This window comes from Silurus aristotelis (assembly GCF_946808225.1).
Source record: "Silurus aristotelis genome assembly, chromosome: 24".
Lineage (NCBI taxonomy): Eukaryota > Metazoa > Chordata > Actinopteri > Siluriformes > Siluridae > Silurus > Silurus aristotelis.
Genome location: NC_139597.1, coordinates 17,753,306 through 17,773,638, shown reverse-complemented (window position 1 = coordinate 17,773,638; position 20,333 = coordinate 17,753,306). Strand labels below are relative to the sequence as shown.

The 20,333-nt window shown below is 38.5% G+C and overlaps 2 protein-coding genes across 7 annotated transcripts; one reads left to right on the top strand and one right to left on the bottom strand.

Annotated features, from left to right (window-relative positions):
- Positions 1-2,143: 2,143 nt before the first annotated feature.
- On the bottom strand, positions 2,144-18,900 carry gen1 (GEN1 Holliday junction 5' flap endonuclease). Of its 5 annotated transcripts, none has more exons than XM_083528361.1 (15): positions 18,792-18,900; positions 15,644-15,802; positions 13,683-13,845; positions 13,318-13,522; positions 11,118-11,294; positions 10,266-10,376; positions 10,085-10,158; positions 9,401-9,486; positions 8,852-9,002; positions 7,989-8,025; positions 7,828-7,908; positions 6,831-6,961; positions 5,597-5,658; positions 4,847-4,996; positions 2,144-3,318 (listed from the first exon to the last, which is right to left on the bottom strand). In XM_083528361.1, exons 1-15 carry the CDS (start codon positions 18,832-18,834, stop codon positions 2,168-2,170), a joined length of 2,781 nt encoding a protein of 926 aa, XP_083384487.1. In that variant the 5' UTR covers positions 18,835-18,900; the 3' UTR covers positions 2,144-2,167. The 5 variants fall into 5 exon arrangements, with proteins under 5 accessions (XP_083384487.1, XP_083384489.1, XP_083384491.1 ...); XM_083528363.1 differs by having other exon boundaries at positions 15,644-15,805; positions 18,672-18,794; XM_083528365.1 differs by lacking the exon at positions 18,792-18,900 and adding an exon at positions 18,672-18,752 and having other exon boundaries at positions 15,640-15,802.
- Positions 18,810-20,182, top strand: ost4 (oligosaccharyltransferase complex subunit 4 (non-catalytic)). Of its 2 annotated transcripts, XR_014531381.1 has the most exons (3): positions 18,810-18,938; positions 19,565-19,704; positions 20,082-20,182. XR_014531381.1 is itself a non-coding variant. In XM_083528691.1 (2 exons), the coding sequence occupies exon 1, from the start codon at positions 19,566-19,568 to the stop codon at positions 19,677-19,679; it is 114 nt and encodes a 37-aa protein (XP_083384817.1). In that variant the 5' UTR covers position 19,565; the 3' UTR covers positions 19,680-19,704; positions 20,082-20,182. The 2 variants fall into 2 exon arrangements, 1 of the variants encoding a protein (XP_083384817.1); XM_083528691.1 differs by lacking the exon at positions 18,810-18,938.
- The last annotated feature ends 151 nt before the right edge of the window (positions 20,183-20,333 follow it).

Sequence of the window (20,333 nt, the reverse complement as noted above, 5' to 3'; positions counted from 1 at the left end):
AGAAAAAAAAAGAAAAAAAAAAAAAGAATTAGAGCAGATTTTTATATATATATATATATATATATATATATATATATATATATATATATATATATATATATATATATATATATATATATATTTTTTTTTTTTTTTTTTTTTTTTTTCCTATAAAGAGCCAAAAAACAAACATTGCATCATAGCAAACATAAAAATGAAAACAATCCTCTCATTTGATTCATATAATATGTAACATTAAATAAAGCAACTTAAATAAAATAGATATATATAAATAAAGCAACGTGACTTTTAAAATCTCCTGCTCTAGTGCTTATTATTTTAGTTTTAGTTCATTAAAACTATAAGTATAATGGGGAAAAATATTTGTATTTTAAAATAAAGATGATGCCTTCAAATACAGTGAACTCAAATGAGACTATCTATCTATCTATCTATCTATCTATCTATCTATCTATCTATCTATCTATCTATCTGTCTGTCTGTCTGTCTGTCTGTCTGTCTGTCTGTCTGTCTAGATTGTAAATGTCCACTGAAGTTTATGTTAAGGAAAAAAAATAAAATAAAACTCATACTGATGTGAGAAATATGGTACCTTTATTTCTATACACCATATAAGCTTCTGTATTTATTCCTTATACTGTATATATTTACGTTTATACTTTTGTCTATATAAATTCATAAGTATACTTTTTAGTCTTTGTGCTGTTCAAGTAATAGAAAAAAAATAATTATTGTAGAGGAAAATGTTCTTCCTGTAACTCAATATAGTTCATACATCAAACAATTTTATTAGAGAGAAGAAAAAAAAATGACTGATGCAAACTTTTACATATTTTAATGTAAGATGTGAATTTATTTTTAGGATGAATAAAGTGATCAATCAAATCAATAAATCAATCAGTAAAAGCTGATGTTGTGAGTAATGTTGCAGCAAAACAACACACACACACACACACACACACACACATTTAACAGAACAGCAAAACATATTACCATATACTTATTTCATATACTTTGTGTATTAATAAATACAATCTTTATCGTTTTTTTTTTTTTGCAATTATTTCTAATAGCAACACTGCAGTAGCAGAGAAAAACTAATTAATATCCTAGAACACGTGGATACGAAGCATTTCAATGGTGCAACGTAACTATTACTAATTTATTTTGATTGTAATCATTATTATTAATAGAAGTTAAGCTATTTTACTTTTAGCTATCTATTATTTCTGAACAAAAATGATTTTTAATAAAAACTTATATAAAAATAATTCTAGAATAATCGCATGTACTGTTTTTAAAACAACTTTAATTTGATGACAAAATTATTTACTACTACGATTAGTAGTAAAAGTAATAAACTACAATTTTCTTTATTGTAAATAGTTTATTATTGTTATAAAGAAAAGCTATATCCCCTGTCTAACTAATAAAAAATGTGCACAATTTAGTTATATTTTACTTGTTTTATTTTATTATATATTATTGGTTATGGTGACAGAAACTTTCAGTTGCACATTTTTATTAAAAGATGAATTAAAGAAGAAAAAAAAAAAAATCTGGTATTAGAAATAAATAAAATGACAAAATATTATTGTATTTTTATTTATTTTAAATGTGCAATACCACTTTTTTGGAATCTTATTTTATTATTATTATTAAGTGAGTATTTGAGTAGCCATAGGCTACTTTGGAGTGTTCAATGTATGCCAGAAAAGAAGAACCTGCTCCACTACCATCTCGTGTGAGTTCTGCAGCTGTCCATGCGCTCCTGCTGTACAGACCTCTCAAAGCTTTCATGTCTGAAAAGGTGTGCAACACGGCACTACATGGGCCGAGGAAGACCAACACCGAGTGCGCAATAAAAGCTCGCCATGTTTAAAAGATCTGGGTGAGGAAAAGGAAGTGACACATTTTGTTTTAACGTCCTTATTAGTACTCAGCTGTTACTCCGTGGCACAAAATCAACACGTGGCTCGGTGGCCTGGTAGGAAGTTAATCGGATGTTAATTCGAAGGCGAGAAGCGACGACGGGTTATTGGTGTATAGAAACTGAGAGATGTGGAAATGTGGTGAATATTAAAAAAAGACCAACCCAAACTTTATTAAAAATGATGAAGAATTTACTAAAAAATCAGTTGAATTGAACGAATAAAAAAACATTTATTTATTTGTTAAGTTTCAGTTTCAGCCTCTCAGCAAGTGGCAAAGGGCTACAAATCGATGCATCATCATCATCATCGTCGTCTTCGTCGTCATCAGCACTTTTTGTGGGCGCATGTTTGAGAGGATTTGTTTGCGTGATGTGTGTTTGTTTTTTAGGCGTTGTGGAATCAGCCCCAGGGTGTGTGTCTACAGAATTTGACCACTCGTTGCATCTGTCCTGTGTAATCCGTTTTTGTGCCTGAATCCCTGATTTAGGTTTGTTGACGGTTTTTAGTTTGCGTTGGTGCTGATTGGTTAACGGCCGATTCTCCACCTCACTCTCGTCGCCGGAAGATTCTTGTCTTCGACAAACGCTCGTCTTCCACACACTTTCTGTATTTGGATCGTTGGACGGTCTGCTCAAGTGTTTCACCTTGGAAAATTTGTATTTGGGTGGCGCCGGGACCGGGGCCGGGTCCAGGACAGGAACGGACACTTTGGGTTGCTTTGAATCAAGAGCTGTGATTGTGCTAAGCTTTGATTTTTGGTACAGTGGCCGAAGAGGTACTTTAGGATTCCCGGATAATGGCTTGTGCTCTGAACTTAAAGCAACCGATTCCTTCGCTTTATTATTCCCAGAGCCAGAACACTTCAAGTTCCTCAAACGGACCCTTTCCATCAGTGAACTTCGACACAATTCCACACAATCCGACTGCGCTTCCTTAGATGAGCGTCGCGTTTCGGTTCCATCCTCTGATCTGTTTGCCGGTTGCAGATCGGATTTATGGTGTTGAGTCTGAGGAGACGGAGCAGCAGTGAAGGACTGAGCATCCCAGTCTATGCTGCTCAAGTGAAGCTCATTAATCACTACAGATACTGAAAGGGATGTCTGGGCTTGAGATGATGCTCCTGTATGGCAGGGGGACGCAAGCTGTGAGGAAGGTGAGACCTCGGAGGCTGACCGGATTTCGTGAGAGTGTTCAGTGAAATTTGATGGGGGAACAATGGAACAATGGTCAAGATCACTCTCTAGAACTGGGGTCGTCTCTAAGCCTTTTTCTGAGGAGTTCATGGGTTCGAGACGTGAACTTTTGAGTGACATCTGCGCAAAAAGATCCGTGACTCCGTCAGAGGAAACAGCTGCCTTCTCTTTTTCTGCTTTTGGTTTCTTTTCTGTTGACAGAACAGGTTTGCATTAAATAGGGAAAAAAAATAATAATAAATCGATAAAATGTTTGTCAGGAATAAAAATACAATAATAAATGCTCTGTGATAAACGCTGGTTTTAGAAATTACAACCGAGGATATTCTCCCAAATTACATTTATTATTGAGGTGTTATAGCGTTATAGTGTAAAATTTACCTCAGGCCTACTTTGTAGCAGGCCACGCCCCTTTTTTTCCTCCCCACAACAATTCTTGCACTTCTATCAAGTTAGAATTTGGTATTATTATTTTTATTTGTAAAACAATTGATGTTTATGGTTTACCTCCTGCTACAAAATAAGCGTCTGGGTGTAGGATAGACATAATAAAGAAATATCGTGTTCGCACTTTTCTAAAAAGAATGTACAGAAAGATGGACAGTCATTTTTAACATCAAATCGGGAAAATAGGAGGGTGAGGGTGAGGGTGGGTGAAGGAGAGGAAACTTGTGTGTGTGTTACAGGCCAGTGGAAGCAGGTTAAATGGACAGGGACTCCTGTGCAACACCTCGTGTTAATCAAAGTGTTTGAGTGCAGAACGACTGCTGGGATCTGGCTGGGTAAGTGTGAGGGGTTAGCGAGCCAAACACCACCGGGTGTTACAATCACAGTTCGAGGCTTTGATCTTTACCACATCACAGAAGGAAAAGCTCATTTACTTAACCAGCCAAGAAATTGTCAGGATCACTGGGTTTCGCCAGCGGACACAGCAGCCTGCTTCACTAACAAGGTCACCGATGTATTAAGTATCCGCAAACTTAATGAGCGATTTCTGCCACTTTAAATACAGGCCCCTACAAAACTATCGCCGCCCCCACACTTATTAAAAAACCCCCGAAAAAAGTGAAGTATTTATTATAACACACAATATATATGTAAAAAATTATTTACTTATATAATAGATGAAAGTATTTAATTTTAGAATTGAATAAAACATTTTATTACAATCATTCTAGAATTATTTCCACTTACTGAGATTGAATGAAAGCAATAATCAGCCTTTTGGGCTCAAAGAAGCATCAATGTTTGGTTGAGAAAAGATACTGTGAAAAGGAATCTTACAATGTTTGAACTATTTGTGGATCGTTGATGGTTTGGAGGCTGATCTGTGGGCATGTACTTGTGAATATTTAATGCTTAATCTTTCTAACATCGCTGAAATGTTTAAAAAAACAAAAGAAATCGACATTATCTAAAAATGTAAGCTGTTTTTTTGCATACAGACTTGTTTTTGCAGACATCTTTAAATGTTACAGAAAGAAATTCAATGGCGTGAGGGTGCCAATAATTTTAGAACGAGTGTAGTAAGAATTACAATCGCAAAGAATTCATATGCTCGAGCTCAGAATAATGAGCTGTGGCATGCAAATTTGGGTCGCAGTCATGAGAAAAAAAAAAAACTATTTAATACGCTCGATGCAAAACAATGATCTGGACTTGAAAGAAGTTGAATCCGAAGTGCTGAATGTGTGAAAGGAGGGAAAAACAGGGACATACTTTTCAACTTGTTGTCCTTGGCCTCGGAAGTTTCCTTGTGGAAGAGCTGGACAATGTCTGGAAAAGCTACGGTGAACAGGTTTTCCTCTTCCACGGTCCTCACTACGTCCGACTGGTCCTGAGGGCCGTCCTCAGGAAACACGTAATGATCTGCGTTATGAAGAGAACGTGCACACAAGATCGGGTCCTTTTACTTCGCTTTACAATCGTTTGGCGTGAGGATGAAAAATTGTTTTTTTCACATTAGATGTTAAAATGATCAAATATTTTGATACAAAGTGATGGATTTTTTGCTTGAATAAATCCCAAATAATCGTTGCTAAATGCCGTGAAAAGAATGAGATCATCGTCCCCTTTAGTTTGCAAGTCTCCCTTCATTTTATTATTATTTTTTAATGTGTTAGCATGGATCGGGTGAGTGCAGGACACGAGGACTTCACAGTTTTCACAGGAAGCGAAGTTTAGCACGTCAGGATGTTACATTTGTTCCATCACCTGCGACCCACAAATCACACCACCAATCTCCTTCACGTCTGCTTTCACAACAAGACACTAACAAGAAGCCGCAGTGACGCTTGTCACACGTTCAGACCTACAGGACTCTGTGCCTGAACAAGAAATATTTTAAAACCTGAATACCTGGCCTGTGTGCTGGACGCTAATCACTGTATATAATCCCCCTTAAAGAAAAGATTATCAGTATTGTAAATGTATTCAGATTTCAGATTCGTTTGAGATAAAAGATCTCACCTGGTTTCCTCCAGACGATTTCGAAGCAGGAGACACCGTTCCTTACGCGTCGCTTGTGTATTCTGCGTAACAAACAGCAATTTGGCTGCAAGTGAATAACTTGAACTTTGACTTGCTTTTGGAATAATTTCACCATATTTTTATTTTATACCCTGGGGAAAAAAAACATGGACTCCTCCATGAGTGTGTGCTTTGCTAATCTAGCCAGCTAGCATCAAATTCCTGAGGTATTTACGTTCTCAAAACAATAATCTGTATGACCAATGTTAAAGATTTAACCACCTAATGTACCTCCTGATGAATCCACAAAAGCAAATAGATTCTAAAATATACATTTTAATATGTTTAAATATTATTAATATTTATATATATTTAGCAAACAATCGAATTAAAAGCGCTTATTTACTTTATCTTTTTATTGGCAAAGAGTTCTATCACAGTTTCTCAGGTAAAAAATGTATAAAAAAATGAAAGCAAAGAATTTACACTGACGGGGGAAAAAATTATTTGCCCCCATCCTGATTTAGTTTTTTGTATATCCGTCACCCTTAAATGATTCATCAAGCTAATTTTAATATTACACAAAGTTATCCCGATTAAATACTAAATGTAGTTTTTAAGATGATGTCAATAATTTTTGGGTAAAACTGTGAAACCCTGAAGAAACACCAGCGATTCCACCACAACGATGTGAAATACTTTTTGCAGACACCAGTTATGGCAAAAGATTGATTGCAGGTATTATTGGTTATTAGGTTTAGGGGGCAATTACTTTTTCACATAGGGTTTGGAACAGATTTATCTTTTTTTAAGAAATGAAAACATTTAAAACCTGTATTTACTCAGGTTATCTTTGTTTAATATGAAAATTAGCTTAATGATCTACAAAGTGTGACAAATATGCAAAAAATCAAATAAATAAAAAATATATCATAAAAAAAAATTCACAGTACTCTCTGAAGCTAAACTGTATATCTTTGTGTGTGTTTTCAGTTTGAAATGTATGATTGGAAGGCGTTAATATAGCTTCATTTGTAGCTTTAACTTCTAACAGGGATGTTAGCTTGCTAGCATTCTGTTATTACGAATACTAGCATGAGCATGAGTTTTTCCTCTTACTACAACGCGCATTCTGAATAATAATGCCGTCCGTCATCAGATTCTGTGAAGTTAATTTGCAAGATGAGAATATCTATCTACATAAAAACATACACCAAAAAAAATTCCCACATACCGAATGGGTTGTATCTGAATTGACGATTGTGTCCCTTGATTTCTGTTCATGAGCTCGGCGTAGGTCATCAGAGCAAGAACTTTCTCACTGGTGTAATGTTTGGGCCACTCCATCTTGTCCAGAGCAAAATTCTAAAAAGGCAAACAACAATGAAATTATATATACTATATATATATATTGTAGACATTATTTTGGCAGATTGTCCCGGGTCTCGTCTCAGGATAGACCAAAAAACCTTTACATTTTATGTTGAAATAATGAAATGTACCAATAAAAACATTCATTAAAATTTTAGTCGTACAGTACAGAAAGTAAAGAGTGTATCTTTAACTCTGTTTTTGACGTCATTTCACACTTGGACTGATAAACAAGAAGAGAAACTACGCATAGGCTACGCTACTACAGAACTGTATAATGTACGGTACATGTACTCACTATAAATGTGATATACACACATTATTTCAAAAGAATGAGTACAACCCTCACATTTCAGCAACAATTTCAGACAATACTATAGAAATGAAACTTGGATATATTTTAGAGTAGGCAATGTGCAGCTTGTATAGAAGTTTAGATTTAATGTCCTCTAAAAATGACAACATTCAAGTGAGCACACCCCAAGAACTAACAGCTCCAAGTTTCATTTCTATAGTATCGCCCCCTTGAGAAGATGTGAGGGGTGTACTTTTGTGAGATACTGTATATTATACATACATATATACATGCATACATACACACATACATACATACACACAAACATATATATATATATATATATATATATACCTATATATATATATATATATATATATATATATATATATATATACATATATACATATATATATATATACATATATACATACATACATACATACATACATACATACACATATATATATATATATATATATATATATATATATATATATATATATATAGCCTAGGTCACAAAAATCAGACATCTAGATGTTGTCAGTTCAGAATCCAGATAGACCTGCATGAGGAGGAGGTTGGGTTTTCGTCTTTTGAAACTGTTAACAGGTTTGTCCTTCGGAACCAGAAATTCATTGATGATCTGAAAGAAAAGATAAATGGAACTAAATGGCACTAATTTAAGTCTAAAATAAAGTCTAGGAAGTATCAAATGGTACTCACCTCTGTAAAAGGGAACATGTCACAGGCCAGAGTTTTCCTTTCAGTGATCAATATATATATAAAAAAATAAAACAAAATACATTATTGTGGTATTTCAAGTACATAATATAAAAAAACAAGGATACCATTCACTGAGCCTAGACATTTTAGCAAATGAAATGTATTTGCATAACATACAGGAGAATGGATGAGAACAAGCACTATGATTATTTATCCGATTGTCTGATGGTGTTGATTAGTTTTATAGTAGCACATGTTAAGATGGGGACGTTTTCTGCATAGAAATGCTTGTTTAGTCAGTGCTTTGCTCTGTAATTAATATTAACAGTCTACTACAATAGCTCAGGACCAGTTTAGCACCAATCACTGAACAGCACACCTTAACAATGATGGAATTGTTATGAATGAATATTCAGTGCCACCCAGTTGAGTCTGGTTCCTCTGAAGGTTTCATCTAGAGCAACTTATAATTTTACAACTAAGCACCTGAGGTTTAAGGGCTGTGCTGAAGGGGCCAAGGGTCTGTACTTTGCACTTCAATAACTGTCTGGTTTTACTCCGCTACAAAATCAGATATCAGAAAACTAAAGATGACTGTTTGACTGCTTAATGGATTATGGGTGCTCCCCTGCCCAGCTTTCAAGACCTGTACACATCCAGATTGAGGATAAGGAGCTCCAAAAAGTACCCTGTATCCCCCTCATCCAAACCGTCTCCTTTTTTTTTTTTACTTTTGCCGTCTGCCCGGCGCCACAGATCACAGAACCTTTCTTCCCCCAGGCAACCTATTCCACATGCTAATTTCATATTTTCAACTTCTGTGGAGTTCGCTAGAAATATCAGTCATAATCTTTGCCTCTCACTTTTTGATGATGGTTTCGACCGAGGAGGCCTGGCGAGCGTGCTCGGTGCGGTGCCAGTCACAGGGACACTGCGAGTCATAGTCTTGAGGCTGGCAGAATTTCTCGCTGCCGCAGAACACACAGCCACTGCGCTCGTGAGCTTTAGCAGAACCTGCCACATCCGGAAGAAGGAAAGAATTACAGGTGGAATGGTACAGGATTTTACCGAGAACCAAACAAACATACTTCATGTAAAATAGTACTGATCTTTATTCAGAAAATAAAAAAGAAAACAGTACTGAATTATAGAAATGTGCTGAAGTAAATGAATATATGAATTAATAAATATAATTCAATAATAATAAATGATATATAATAAATATAATATAGCTCTCTCCGTGCAGCGCCAGTCTCACGTGAAAAAACAAACAGCACGTGGCGTCACTGATTCTAGAAGCCTCAAACACTGAGTGACTCTGTCTAAGGGAACAAGTCCACCCACACTGTGGGTGGGTGGGTGGCTGAATGGAAGGATAATATAATGTATATTGCAATGTGTGGTAACCTCACCAGGGTGACGGCACACCAGGCAGTGGGTGACCTTCTTCACAGGAAACTCCTGAACATCGTAAGTGGATTTCCTCCAATCACTGAATCTATGAGAAAACAGTCGATAAAGCACCAAATGACTCAAACCTCCTCTTTCCATTTTTCCATCTTATGCCAAAATGGCACCATATTAAGAAGCAAGCAGCAAAATGACGATCTGAAAGGCACTAAGCAAACAAACTGCCCTCTCTTGAATTTATTCCTGGGCTCTTATTTAGCACAAAGAAAGTGATCCCCTTTTCGCCTGGAGATCCATATCATGCAACCATGGCAGGGAGACTAAAAGAGCTAAACTTTTGTCAAACTCGATCGTCAATTAAAGCGAGATTAGCCAGTCAGGGGTGTCATGTGTTGGCATCAAGTGTCCTGTAGGAAGCAGCTGTATTCATGCTTTCTGCTTGGTAGCTGCTGTATGATGCAAAGAGCGAGTGCACTAGCACACACACACACACAATATATATATATATATATATATATATATATATATATATATATATATATATATATATATATATATATATATATATATATATACACACATACATACATATACATACACACACACACACATACACACTACGAGCCGTTATCGTGTGATGCTTCGGTTATAAACCCCCCCCCCGTAGAAAATGTTTTTGCACCTACTTTTGAAGAAGAGTCGTGTCTTTTAAATTCTGTATAAATTTGAGCGCTTGTTCTTTCCCGATGCCTGGAACACCCTGAAGGGACAAAAAAAAAAAAAAAAAAAGCTTTTAGCCTAAAATATCACTCAAATGGCCATCATATACAGTGCATGCCAATAATCTCTGTGTAGCCTTTAGTATACTTTAGGGATGTAGTCACAGCCGAGGAGCACGGCCAGGCCCACGAGTGTCTCTCGCTTCATTTGCAGCTCCGTTTTTATTCTGGACATCTTATAGCAGTCTATCTGAGGGTCCTGATATGTGAATGAAAAAGAGATGGCAAAATACAGGAAATTAAACTGGATAGATCATTGTATAATAAGGATATGCAGGCTTTTTAAATAGATCATTCTGTTTTGATAATTAATCAGCATCGAAAGTTGATCAGATTTCAGCAAAAATCCATACTGATAGTTTTTCCGGGTTGTGTCTGCACTGGAATGACTGAGAAGGTCCGCTGTCATTATGAGAGTGGCCTCTAGAGGCAAATCACTGAATGACACTGAATTCTATGTGCTGTTTGTTTTGACACTGCTGTACTTAATTAATGTCAGTTCATAGTGCATTAACTAGTTAACAAACAAACGCAATTTAAATATGTATTTGTAAATGTTGAAATAAACAATACTTCTAAAGCATTTATCAACTTCAGTTAACGTTACATGTTTAAAAGGTACAACTATTTATTTCCTTAAGAGTTCATATAACTGTGTGTAGAAATATTACTAATAAGAAAAAAGTCATGGCCTGAGAAAAAGAAGAAAAGCTGAGCCATGGAAAAAAAAAATTAATAAAACTGACATCTGGTCCAGAATGGTTCTTCATGTTTGGCTCCTATTAGGCCTTCGTGGACATCATCATTATTGATTACGTTAAGTTGAGACGATCTGTCAAAACGTTACTTGCACCACCTGTAGGTTTGGGGAAAGAGTTTTGTATTCATGGGTAGACAATGAGGTGGGCTCATACGTGTTTTACGGTATATAAAGAAGAACCTTTGTGTTCATGTTGAAGTTTCTGTAGACGGTTTGTGCGCCGTACAGAAACGCGTCGCCGTCACTGGTGATACAGCCGTCCACTAAACCCTGCGCGTCCAAGAACGCACACATTGCCTCTGCCTCGCCCGCTGCAGACACCCACGGGATGCCCAGATAGTCTAACATATCAGAACACTGAAACACACACACATATATGCTATTTTATATATTAATATTTACTAACTCATCTTTCCTTTTTTTGCACAATATTCAGCCTCATATTTTTTTAGAACAATATTCAATACCCCTTTCTGGAACGTTTTCATAGCCTTTCACTTTCAAATCATTCTTTTCCTCAAGATTCTACAAACAAAACCCCATAATGACAACGTGAAAGAAGTGCTTTCAATTAATTGAATGATTGGACATGATGTGGAAAGGCACACACCTGTCTTTAGAAGGTCCCACAGTTACAAGTGGATGTCAGAGCACAAACCAAGCGAGGAAGTCCAAGGAATTGTCTGTAGACCCCCGAGACAGGATCGTATCGAGGCACAGATCTGGGGAAGGGGACAGAAAAGTTTCTGCAGCATTGAAGGTCCCAATGAGCACAGTGGCCTCCATTATCCATAAATGGAAGAAGTTTGGAACCACCAGGACTCTTCCTAGAGTGGAGCCGCCAGGCCAAACTGAGCTATCGAGGGAGAAGGGCCTTAGTCAGGGAGCTGACCAAGAACCCGATAGTCACTCAGAAAGAGCTTTAGTGTTTCTCTGTGGAGAGAGAAGAACCTTCCAGAAGAACAACCATCTCTGCAGCACACCACCAATCAGGCCTGTATGGTAGAGTGGAAAGACAGAAGCCACTCCTCAGTAAAAGGCACATGACAGCCCATTTGGAGTTTGCCAAATGGCAACTCTCAGACCATGAGAAACAAAAATTTAACTCTTTGGCCTGAATGCCAAGCGTCATGTCTGGAGGAAACCAGGCGCTGCTTATCACCTGGCCAATACCATCACTACAGTGAAGCATGGTGGTGGCAGCATCATGCTGTGGAGATGTTTGTCAGCAGCAGGACTAATCAGGATCGAAGGAAAGATGAATGCAGCAAATGTAGAGAGTCATCCTTGATGAAAACCTGCTCCGGAGCGCTCTGGACCTCAGAGTGGGGCAACGGTTCATCTTCCAACAGGACAGTGACCCTCAGCACACAGACTTAACCCTGATTAAACATCTCTGGAGAGATCTGAAAAGGGCTGCACACTGAAGCTCCCCATCCAAACTGATGGAGCTTGAGAGGTTCTGCCAAGAAGAATTTGAGAAACTCAAAAGACTTGAGGTTGTAATTGGTGTCAAAGGAGCTTCAACAAAGTATTGAGCAAAGGCTGTAAATACTAAACTACATGAGATTCTTAAATTAAATTTTTTTTTTAATTTGTAAAGATTTTACACAAACTACTTTCACGTTGTCATTATGGGGTTTTGTTTGCAGAATCTTGAGCAAAAGAATGATTTGAATTCGTTTTGAAATAAAGCCGTAACATAACAAAAGCAAACATTTTCCAGGTGCACTGTATTTACATATATATTAATTATTTTTTTTTAAATCACATTGTTTCCCCCAAAAAAATCATTACCTCATCTTCCTTTTCTTTTTTCAACAGGATCCATTACCTCATCTTGCTTTTTTCTTTTTTTTTTCCCCTCAACAATATTTGCCAACTAGTTTTTTTTTGTTGCACAATATTCACTATTTCATCTTGCTTTTCAAACCACACATCTTGCACAAACGAACTTGATCGGGTAATAAGTGTCACGCGGCCTTCACAGAATATGAATGCGAAATGCTGACACGTCGATTTACTCCGCATTGTTTTTAATGTCACTGTAAATCCCATTTTATCTTTTTTTTTGTATTTTACATCAGTATTAATAATAATTTAAAAAAATGGTATCCTTTAATCAGTAACTTTTGATGTAATGAGCATTTGACTGCACGTCTGCACGTGTCTTAGGGGGTTACGGCATTGGACTTTGGTCCAAGCTGCTACTCTTGGGCCCCTGAGTAAGGCCCCTTACCCCAAATCTGTTCAGATGTATAAATAAGATGCATATAAGTCACGATGTATAAATGCATCTGCTAAATGCCATAAATGTAAAAATTTCCTTCTCCCGCAGCGCACACACACACACACACACCCCCACCCACCCAAACATTACCTCTCTGAGCACAGCTTTAAATCGCCCCCTGCTGGTGTTTTTGACCGTTCCCGGTTTTGAGACGCTTTTGGTTTTGCTTCCACGGAACCCCATCTCTGTTCTCTTACTCATAGTCTCGGCCTTGATCTTGGGAGCTTCTCCTTCCATCACAAAAACCAGCTTAATGCCCATCCGAAGGAGGGACGAGGCGCGGAAAAACAAATTGCTGCCAGAAGAATTTCAAGCGTCCAGTGAGATAAAAGTGTGCAACAAACAACAACGTGTTCGATAAATGGGTTCGTTCGGTGCGCAGCCTGTAGAAGCCGATTGAGGTTAAAATCACATATAAATGAATGTAAAAAATAAATAAATAAAAAGGTTCTTACCGTAGGTGGGGTTTTGTGACTTTACCCATCATGCCCTGGACGTGCTGGGCCTCACAGATCCACAGGCTGAGATCCACAGCTAGAGTTTTCCCTGTGAGACTGTACAGCGGGACGGATTCCCGTACCGGACTCAGGATCGACCACAGATCGTTCACACCCATGACTGAGAGCAAAACAGGAGATGAACAGGAGAGTGGCATCTATTAATTCGATTTGAAATCAAATCTCATTTTATGTCACATACGCTTTCATACAGAGTGAGACATGTAGACAAAAAAATAAATAAAAATTAAATATGAGAAATAGTCAACCAACGATAACTCACGGCTCGGAAAACGGTTCTCATTTGGAACCTAACCAACAGCAAGTTGCGGATTATCTTCAAATTCTTGGGAATCCGCATGTTTAGAAACGTTAGGAATAACCTATGTATTTGGTCAAATACTGTACAATATTACATTTATAAAGTGATAATGTCTAGATGAATTTTCTAAGGTACCATAGGGGCTGCGTCCAAAATTCGTGGATTTTCCGGGGGACCACTGTATATATATATATAAAAAAAAAACCAAAAAAAAAACATATACATATGTATATGTATGTGTGTATATATATATATATATATATATATATATATATATATATATATATATATATATATATATATATATATATATATATATATATATACACATACATACATATATACACACACACACACACACACACACACACACACACACAAAACAAGAATTAGAAATGTCCCAGTGTGCTTGTGATTTAGACAGAGAGAGAAGTCTAGGGACTAGATGCTAGGTTCCTGGTTTAGACTCCCAATTGTCTACAGCAAGAAGCTCCTCCTCAATCTCTCTGTGTTTGCCTTCAAGGAGTGGGATCGCTTCCCTGAACGCAACAGAGAAAAGAGCCCATTTTTCGGACGGCTGAGGTCCTCCACTACCTTCCTGGCTGTAAATGTCCTGCAGATCGGACAGATTTATTCTCGACTTCAACTAATCTAAAAGAACTGATCCGGACTTGGGTCAGAAAAGCCTGAACATCTTGTTACAGTGCATTTGCGTCTCTAAGGAGGAAACTGCTCCCCCTATGGATACTTTGTGGAAAAGCGGCACATGCACACCTGAGAGCTGTTCAATGCAGATGCTAGAAAATAAGGTGTTGACTGAAAGTGGAAAAACATCACTGAGCTTCTCTCCTCTGCAGCTGCAACTTGCACCTTTCTTTTCTGACCAGGAGAAAGTTGATTATTATTTCTAGGACAGTTTCCTGGATTAACCATGACAGCAAACCCACCCTGCTGATACCTGACACACCAGTGAGATTCGTGTCTGTGTGAAGGAAACATGAAATGCAGCAGAGCAGTACTTTTAGTTTGTCAAGCTGTCTCACCTCCTGCATTATGCTGATTTTGTGTGTGTGTGTGTGTGTGTGTGTGTGTGTGTGTGTGTGTGTGTGTGTAACATTGCATTGATCACTGCTTGTGCATTATTCTGAGTGTGTCCCCCTGTGTAAAACATTGCATGCACATAATCCTGGTAATGTGTGTGTAGATCACTGCATGTGCATTATTCTGAGTGTGAGTGTGAGTGTGTGTGTGTGTGTGTGTGTGTGTGTGTGTGTGTGTGCGCGTGTGTGTGTATACCATTGCATGTACATCATTTTTATTGTGTGTGTCGATCACTGCATGTACATCATCCTGATTGTGTTGTGTGTGTGTGTAGATCACCTCATGTGCATGGTGCTAAGTGTGTGTGTGTGTGTGTGTGTGTGTGTGTGTGTGTGTGTGTGTGTGTGTGTGTGTGTGTGTGTAGATCACTTTATGTGCAATCGCGGACTGTGTGTATATCATTGTATTTACATTATATTGAGTGTGTGTGCGCGTGTGTGTGCGCGTGTGTGTGCGCGTGTGTGTGCGCGTGTGTGTGTGTGTGTGGGTTACCTACTAATTCTGGATTGAATATATCCTGTATCTCGTAGAGAAGTTTGCCGGTCTGTAAACACTACACAGATAAGCAGAACATCCACAACAGAAGTGTTTTGAATTTCCTCTTCGGCGCCACAGTCCTGTCTCCTTCCTGAAGCCTCTGTCCGACCTGAGCCCCCTGCTGACGGGGAGAGTTATTACAGCCCTTACACCAATATGGCCGCTCATAATAAATAAAAAAAAATGATTTAAACAATTAAAATAAAATAAAACTATATATACATAAAACGGCACTAATTTTATTAATGCACGATTCTTCTTCTTCTTCTTTCTGCTGCTCCCATTAGGGGTCACCACAGCGAATCATCCGTCTCCATACCTCCCTGTCCTCTACATCTGCCTCTTTCAAACCAACTACCTGCTTGTCTTCCCTCACCACATCCATAAACCTCCTCTTTGGTCTTTCTTATTTGCTCCTTCCTGGCGGCTCCATCCTCAGCATTCTCCTACTGATTTACCCCATGTCCCTCCTCTGCACATGTTCAAATATCTCAATTGGGCCTCTTTTACTTTGTCTCCGAAATGTCCCATATGTGCTGTCCCTCTAATAAACTTATTTCTAATCTTGTCTATCGTCTTCACTCCCAATGAAAATCTCAACATCTTCAGCTCTGCTACATCCAGCTCCACCTCCTGTCTTTTTACTCAATGCCACTGTCTCTAAACCATACAACATCTCAGGTCTCACCACGGTCCTATAAACTTTCCCTTTCACTCTCACAGATACTCTTCTATCACAAATCACTCCTGCGATCACTCTTATCCACCCACTCCACCCTGCCTGCATTTTTTTCTTCACTTCTCTAAAACACTCTCCATTACTTTGCATTGTTGACCACCGATACCTGAACTCCTCCACCTTCTCCACCTCTTCATCCAGCAACTGCACCACTCCACTTCCCTCCCTCTCATTCACACACATGTACTCTGCTCACAGATGGTCATGTCTTCCCTCAGCCTGGCTTCCACTACTCTTTCCCATAACTTCATGGTGTAACTGATCAACTTAATTCCCCTGTAGTTATTGCAGGTCTGCACATCTCCCTTATTCTTAAAGATTAGTACCAGCACACTCCTTCTCCATTCCTCAGGCATCCTCTCACCTTCCAAAATCGTATTGAACAACCTGGTTTAAAATGCAACTGCATCTCTCCTAAACATCTCCATGCTTCTAACGGTGTGTCATCTGGTCCAACTGACTTTCCACTCTTCGTCCTCTTAATCGCTGCTCTCACTTCCTCCTTACTAATCCTATCCACTTCCTGCTTCACCATCTCCACATCATCCAACCTTCTCTCTCTCATTTTCCTCATTCATCAGCTGCTCAAAATACTCCCTCCATCTTCTCAACACACTCTCCTCACTAGTCAACACATTTCCATCTCCCTTCTTTATTGCTCTAACTTGTAGTACATCCTTCCCAGCTCGGTCCCTCTGCCTAACCAATCGCTACAAATCCTTTTCTCCTTCCTGTGTTCAACCTCTCACTCTCCTCCTCTTCTTCTTCACCTCCAAAACCATCCTACAGACCACCATCCGATGCTGTCTAGCTACACTGCCCCCTGCCAACACCTTATAGTCTCCAATCTCCTTCAGGTTGCATCTCCTACATAGAACATAGTCCACCTGTGTGCACCTTCCTCCACTCTTATACGTCACCCTATGATCCTCCTTTTTCTTAAAATAAGTGTTCACCACTGCCATTTTCATCCTTTTAGCAAAATCTACCACCATCTGCCCTTCCACATTCCTCTTCTTAAGGCCATACCTACCCATAACCTCCTCATCACCTCTGTTCCCTTCACCTACATGCCCATTAAAGTCTGCCCCAATCACCAATCTTTCATTCCTAGGTACACCTTATACCACTTCATCTAATTCACTCCAGAATTTCTCCTTCTCCTCCATCTCACAACCCACTTGTGGAGCACAAGCACTGATGACATTTATCATCATCCCGTCAACTTCCAGCTTCCCGTTCATCACCCTATCAGAAACTCTCTTCACCTCCACTACACTCTTACTGTACTCTTCCTTCAGAATCCCCCTACACCATTTCTCTTTCCATCCACACCATGATAGAACAGTTTAAACACCTCCAATGTTCCTCGTTTTACTCTCTTTCCACTTGGTCTCTTGAAAACACAACATGTCTACCTTTCTCCTCTTCATCATATCAGCTCTCTCTCTCCCTTTACCAGTCATAGTGCCAACATCTAATGTACCATCTATCTATCAATCTAAAAAACAATAAAGGGACTGTTTCGGTAGTCACTGGAAGCTCAGAAGCATGTTTAACACGAGAGAGAGAGAGAGAGAGAGAGAGAGAGAGAGAGAGAGAGAGAGAGAGAGAGAGACAGAGAGAGAGAGAGAGAGAGACAGAGAGAGAGAGAGAGAGAGAGAGAAAAAACAGATTATTAAGTATCCTGATTGTTACATAAAAGCCGGAGGTTGTGAAGAAGCTGGAGTCAGAGCACAGGGTCACCCATGATACAGCATGCATAGAGCAAAGAGCGTTAAGGGCCCTGCTCAAGGGCCCAACAGGGGCAATATGGTGAAAACTCCTAACCCAGGATAGAGCAAATGAACCTCCTGTCCTGCACAATTGTGTGTGGGGGGGTTGGGGGGTTTCCCCCCAAAACACAAAATATCAAGAAGTAAAGAAGTTCCCTGTTTGGGAATCCATTGCCTTCATATCACACTGTCCTCCTCATCTGCATCTTCCAAAACAACCCCCGCAGGTCTCCCTCACCTCCTCCATAAACCTTAACCTTGGCCTCCTCCTGCCTCCATCCTCAACATTCTTCTGTTGATACACCCCATGGCACCCTTCTGCACCTGCCCAAACTATCTCAATCACCTTGTCTCCAAAACATCCGACCTACACCATCCCTCTAATAATCTTTTTTCTAATCCTGTCCCTCCATCATCATCTTCAACCCGGTCACCTCCAGCTGTCTCTAAACCATACACAATAACAGGTCTACCCCAAATCACTCCTGCCACTTCTTCTCCACCTTCCTGCTTTTCTTCACTTCTCCAACACTCCCTCCATCACGTTACACAGCTGACGCCTGAATAACAATGAATTGAAAACAGGTATTCACAGGAAATCCGGCGCTTCTTGAACACTGCATGAGGCGGTTTCATGATGACGTAGGCGCAGGCCGCAGAAGCGGAAGTAAACGTGTAGCTGCTGCTCCTGTCTCAGTCCTGGTCCTAGTCTGAGTCCAAACTCAACTCTCACAGTAAATGTAAGTTATTTATTATATTATGCAATCAATGAGAACAAATAGCGCGTAAATACACATAACTGCGATTAAGACTTTGAATATATATATGTAATAACATTGATTTGGTTATAATTAGCGTGCGCGCGTCTTGCTAATAAAGCTACGGTTAGCTAACACACCAAATTCAGTAAAAAATTATTTTAATCAATTATTGCATTATTAATTGCCACATTTATTTTTAAAGATTATAAGTGAAAATCTTTTTTGTATTTATTGGTCACTCTGATCAAGAAAAACTGACGTGTCCTTCCGAGGGAGTCGACTCTCTTGCACGTGAGCCGACTTTTGAGTCGGATCTTTTTAAAAAAAATAATCATTTCCTGTCTTTTAAAGTAAATAAATGAATAGGATAAACATTTCACACAAGTTCAAGCCCAAACACACTAATCACAACTAAGACACATTTGCAAATTGTGCTCGGTATAGAAGAAAATGGTATTTACGAATTGAGTCGACTCTTTGGTGAGTCGAGTCGAGTGGTTTGACTCACTGACGTCCCAATTCATTGTTTATAACCAGGATGGAGTTTAGTTTCTTTTTATTATTGTTACTGTAATAATGATTATTTTTGTGGTTTATTCCAACAGCATGGTGACGGATGTACAACTTGCCATCTTCGCCAACATGCTGGGGGTCTCGCTGTTCCTTTTGGTGGTGCTTTATCACTATGTGGCTGTCAACAACCCAAAGAAGCTGGAATGATGGTAAAATCATCATGAATTAGAAGGTAATAAACATTGTTAGTGATCCACATGACATTCTTGATCTTATAGTCTTATGGATTGGGTTTTCTAAATAATGTAGGTTTTCCCCAGGGGCTATTACGAATTCTTAAACCGTGGTTAGTCTGAATGCTTGATTCTGATTGGCTATAGAAAACAAATAAGCAATCTTTTGATCTGTTCAGTCCGTTTTCCATGGCAGACATCTTTATACAGAAATCACAGATTTAACTTTTCAATGCTGGTAAGCAGGCAATAATCCATAGCAAGTGCCCCACACAACATGCATTAGAACAACCGTCTGCATATTAAATAACACCATAAGCAAATCTGTTTTTTTATTTGTATTGTATAGTTATTTATTTATTTTTCTCCTCTTCAGGTGAATGACGTGACCAAGGACCACCGAACGGAACAGACGACGATTCAGCCTGTAGGATTGTTCTTTTGTATGAAAATGTTAATAAATATGTAAATGATAAACTGGTTTCATCTGATTTTGTCTGAAACTTCTGATTTAAAGGAATACACACACTCAGTGACTTGTATGAAAGGTTTTTTGGGGTTTAAAAAAAGAAATAAATAAGATTACACAGATCTGACCGAATGTTAAAGGCACCTGTAATAAGATCAA

Coding starts and splice junctions, on each gene's coding strand:
- gen1 (XM_083528361.1), bottom strand. CDS start 18,834: ATGAAACCGCCTCATGCAGTGTTCAAGAAGCGCCGGATTTCCT. Junction 10,159..10,265: donor GCTGTGACTACATCCCTAAA/GTATACTAAAGG, acceptor TTGTCCCTTCAG/GGTGTTCCAGGCATCGGGAA. Junction 9,003..9,400: donor CCTGGTGTGCCGTCACCCTG/GTGAGGTTACCA, acceptor CGGATGTGGCAG/GTTCTGCTAAAGCTCACGAG.
- ost4 (XM_083528691.1), top strand. CDS start 19,566: ATGGTGACGGATGTACAACTTGCCATCTTCGCCAACATGCTGGGGGTC.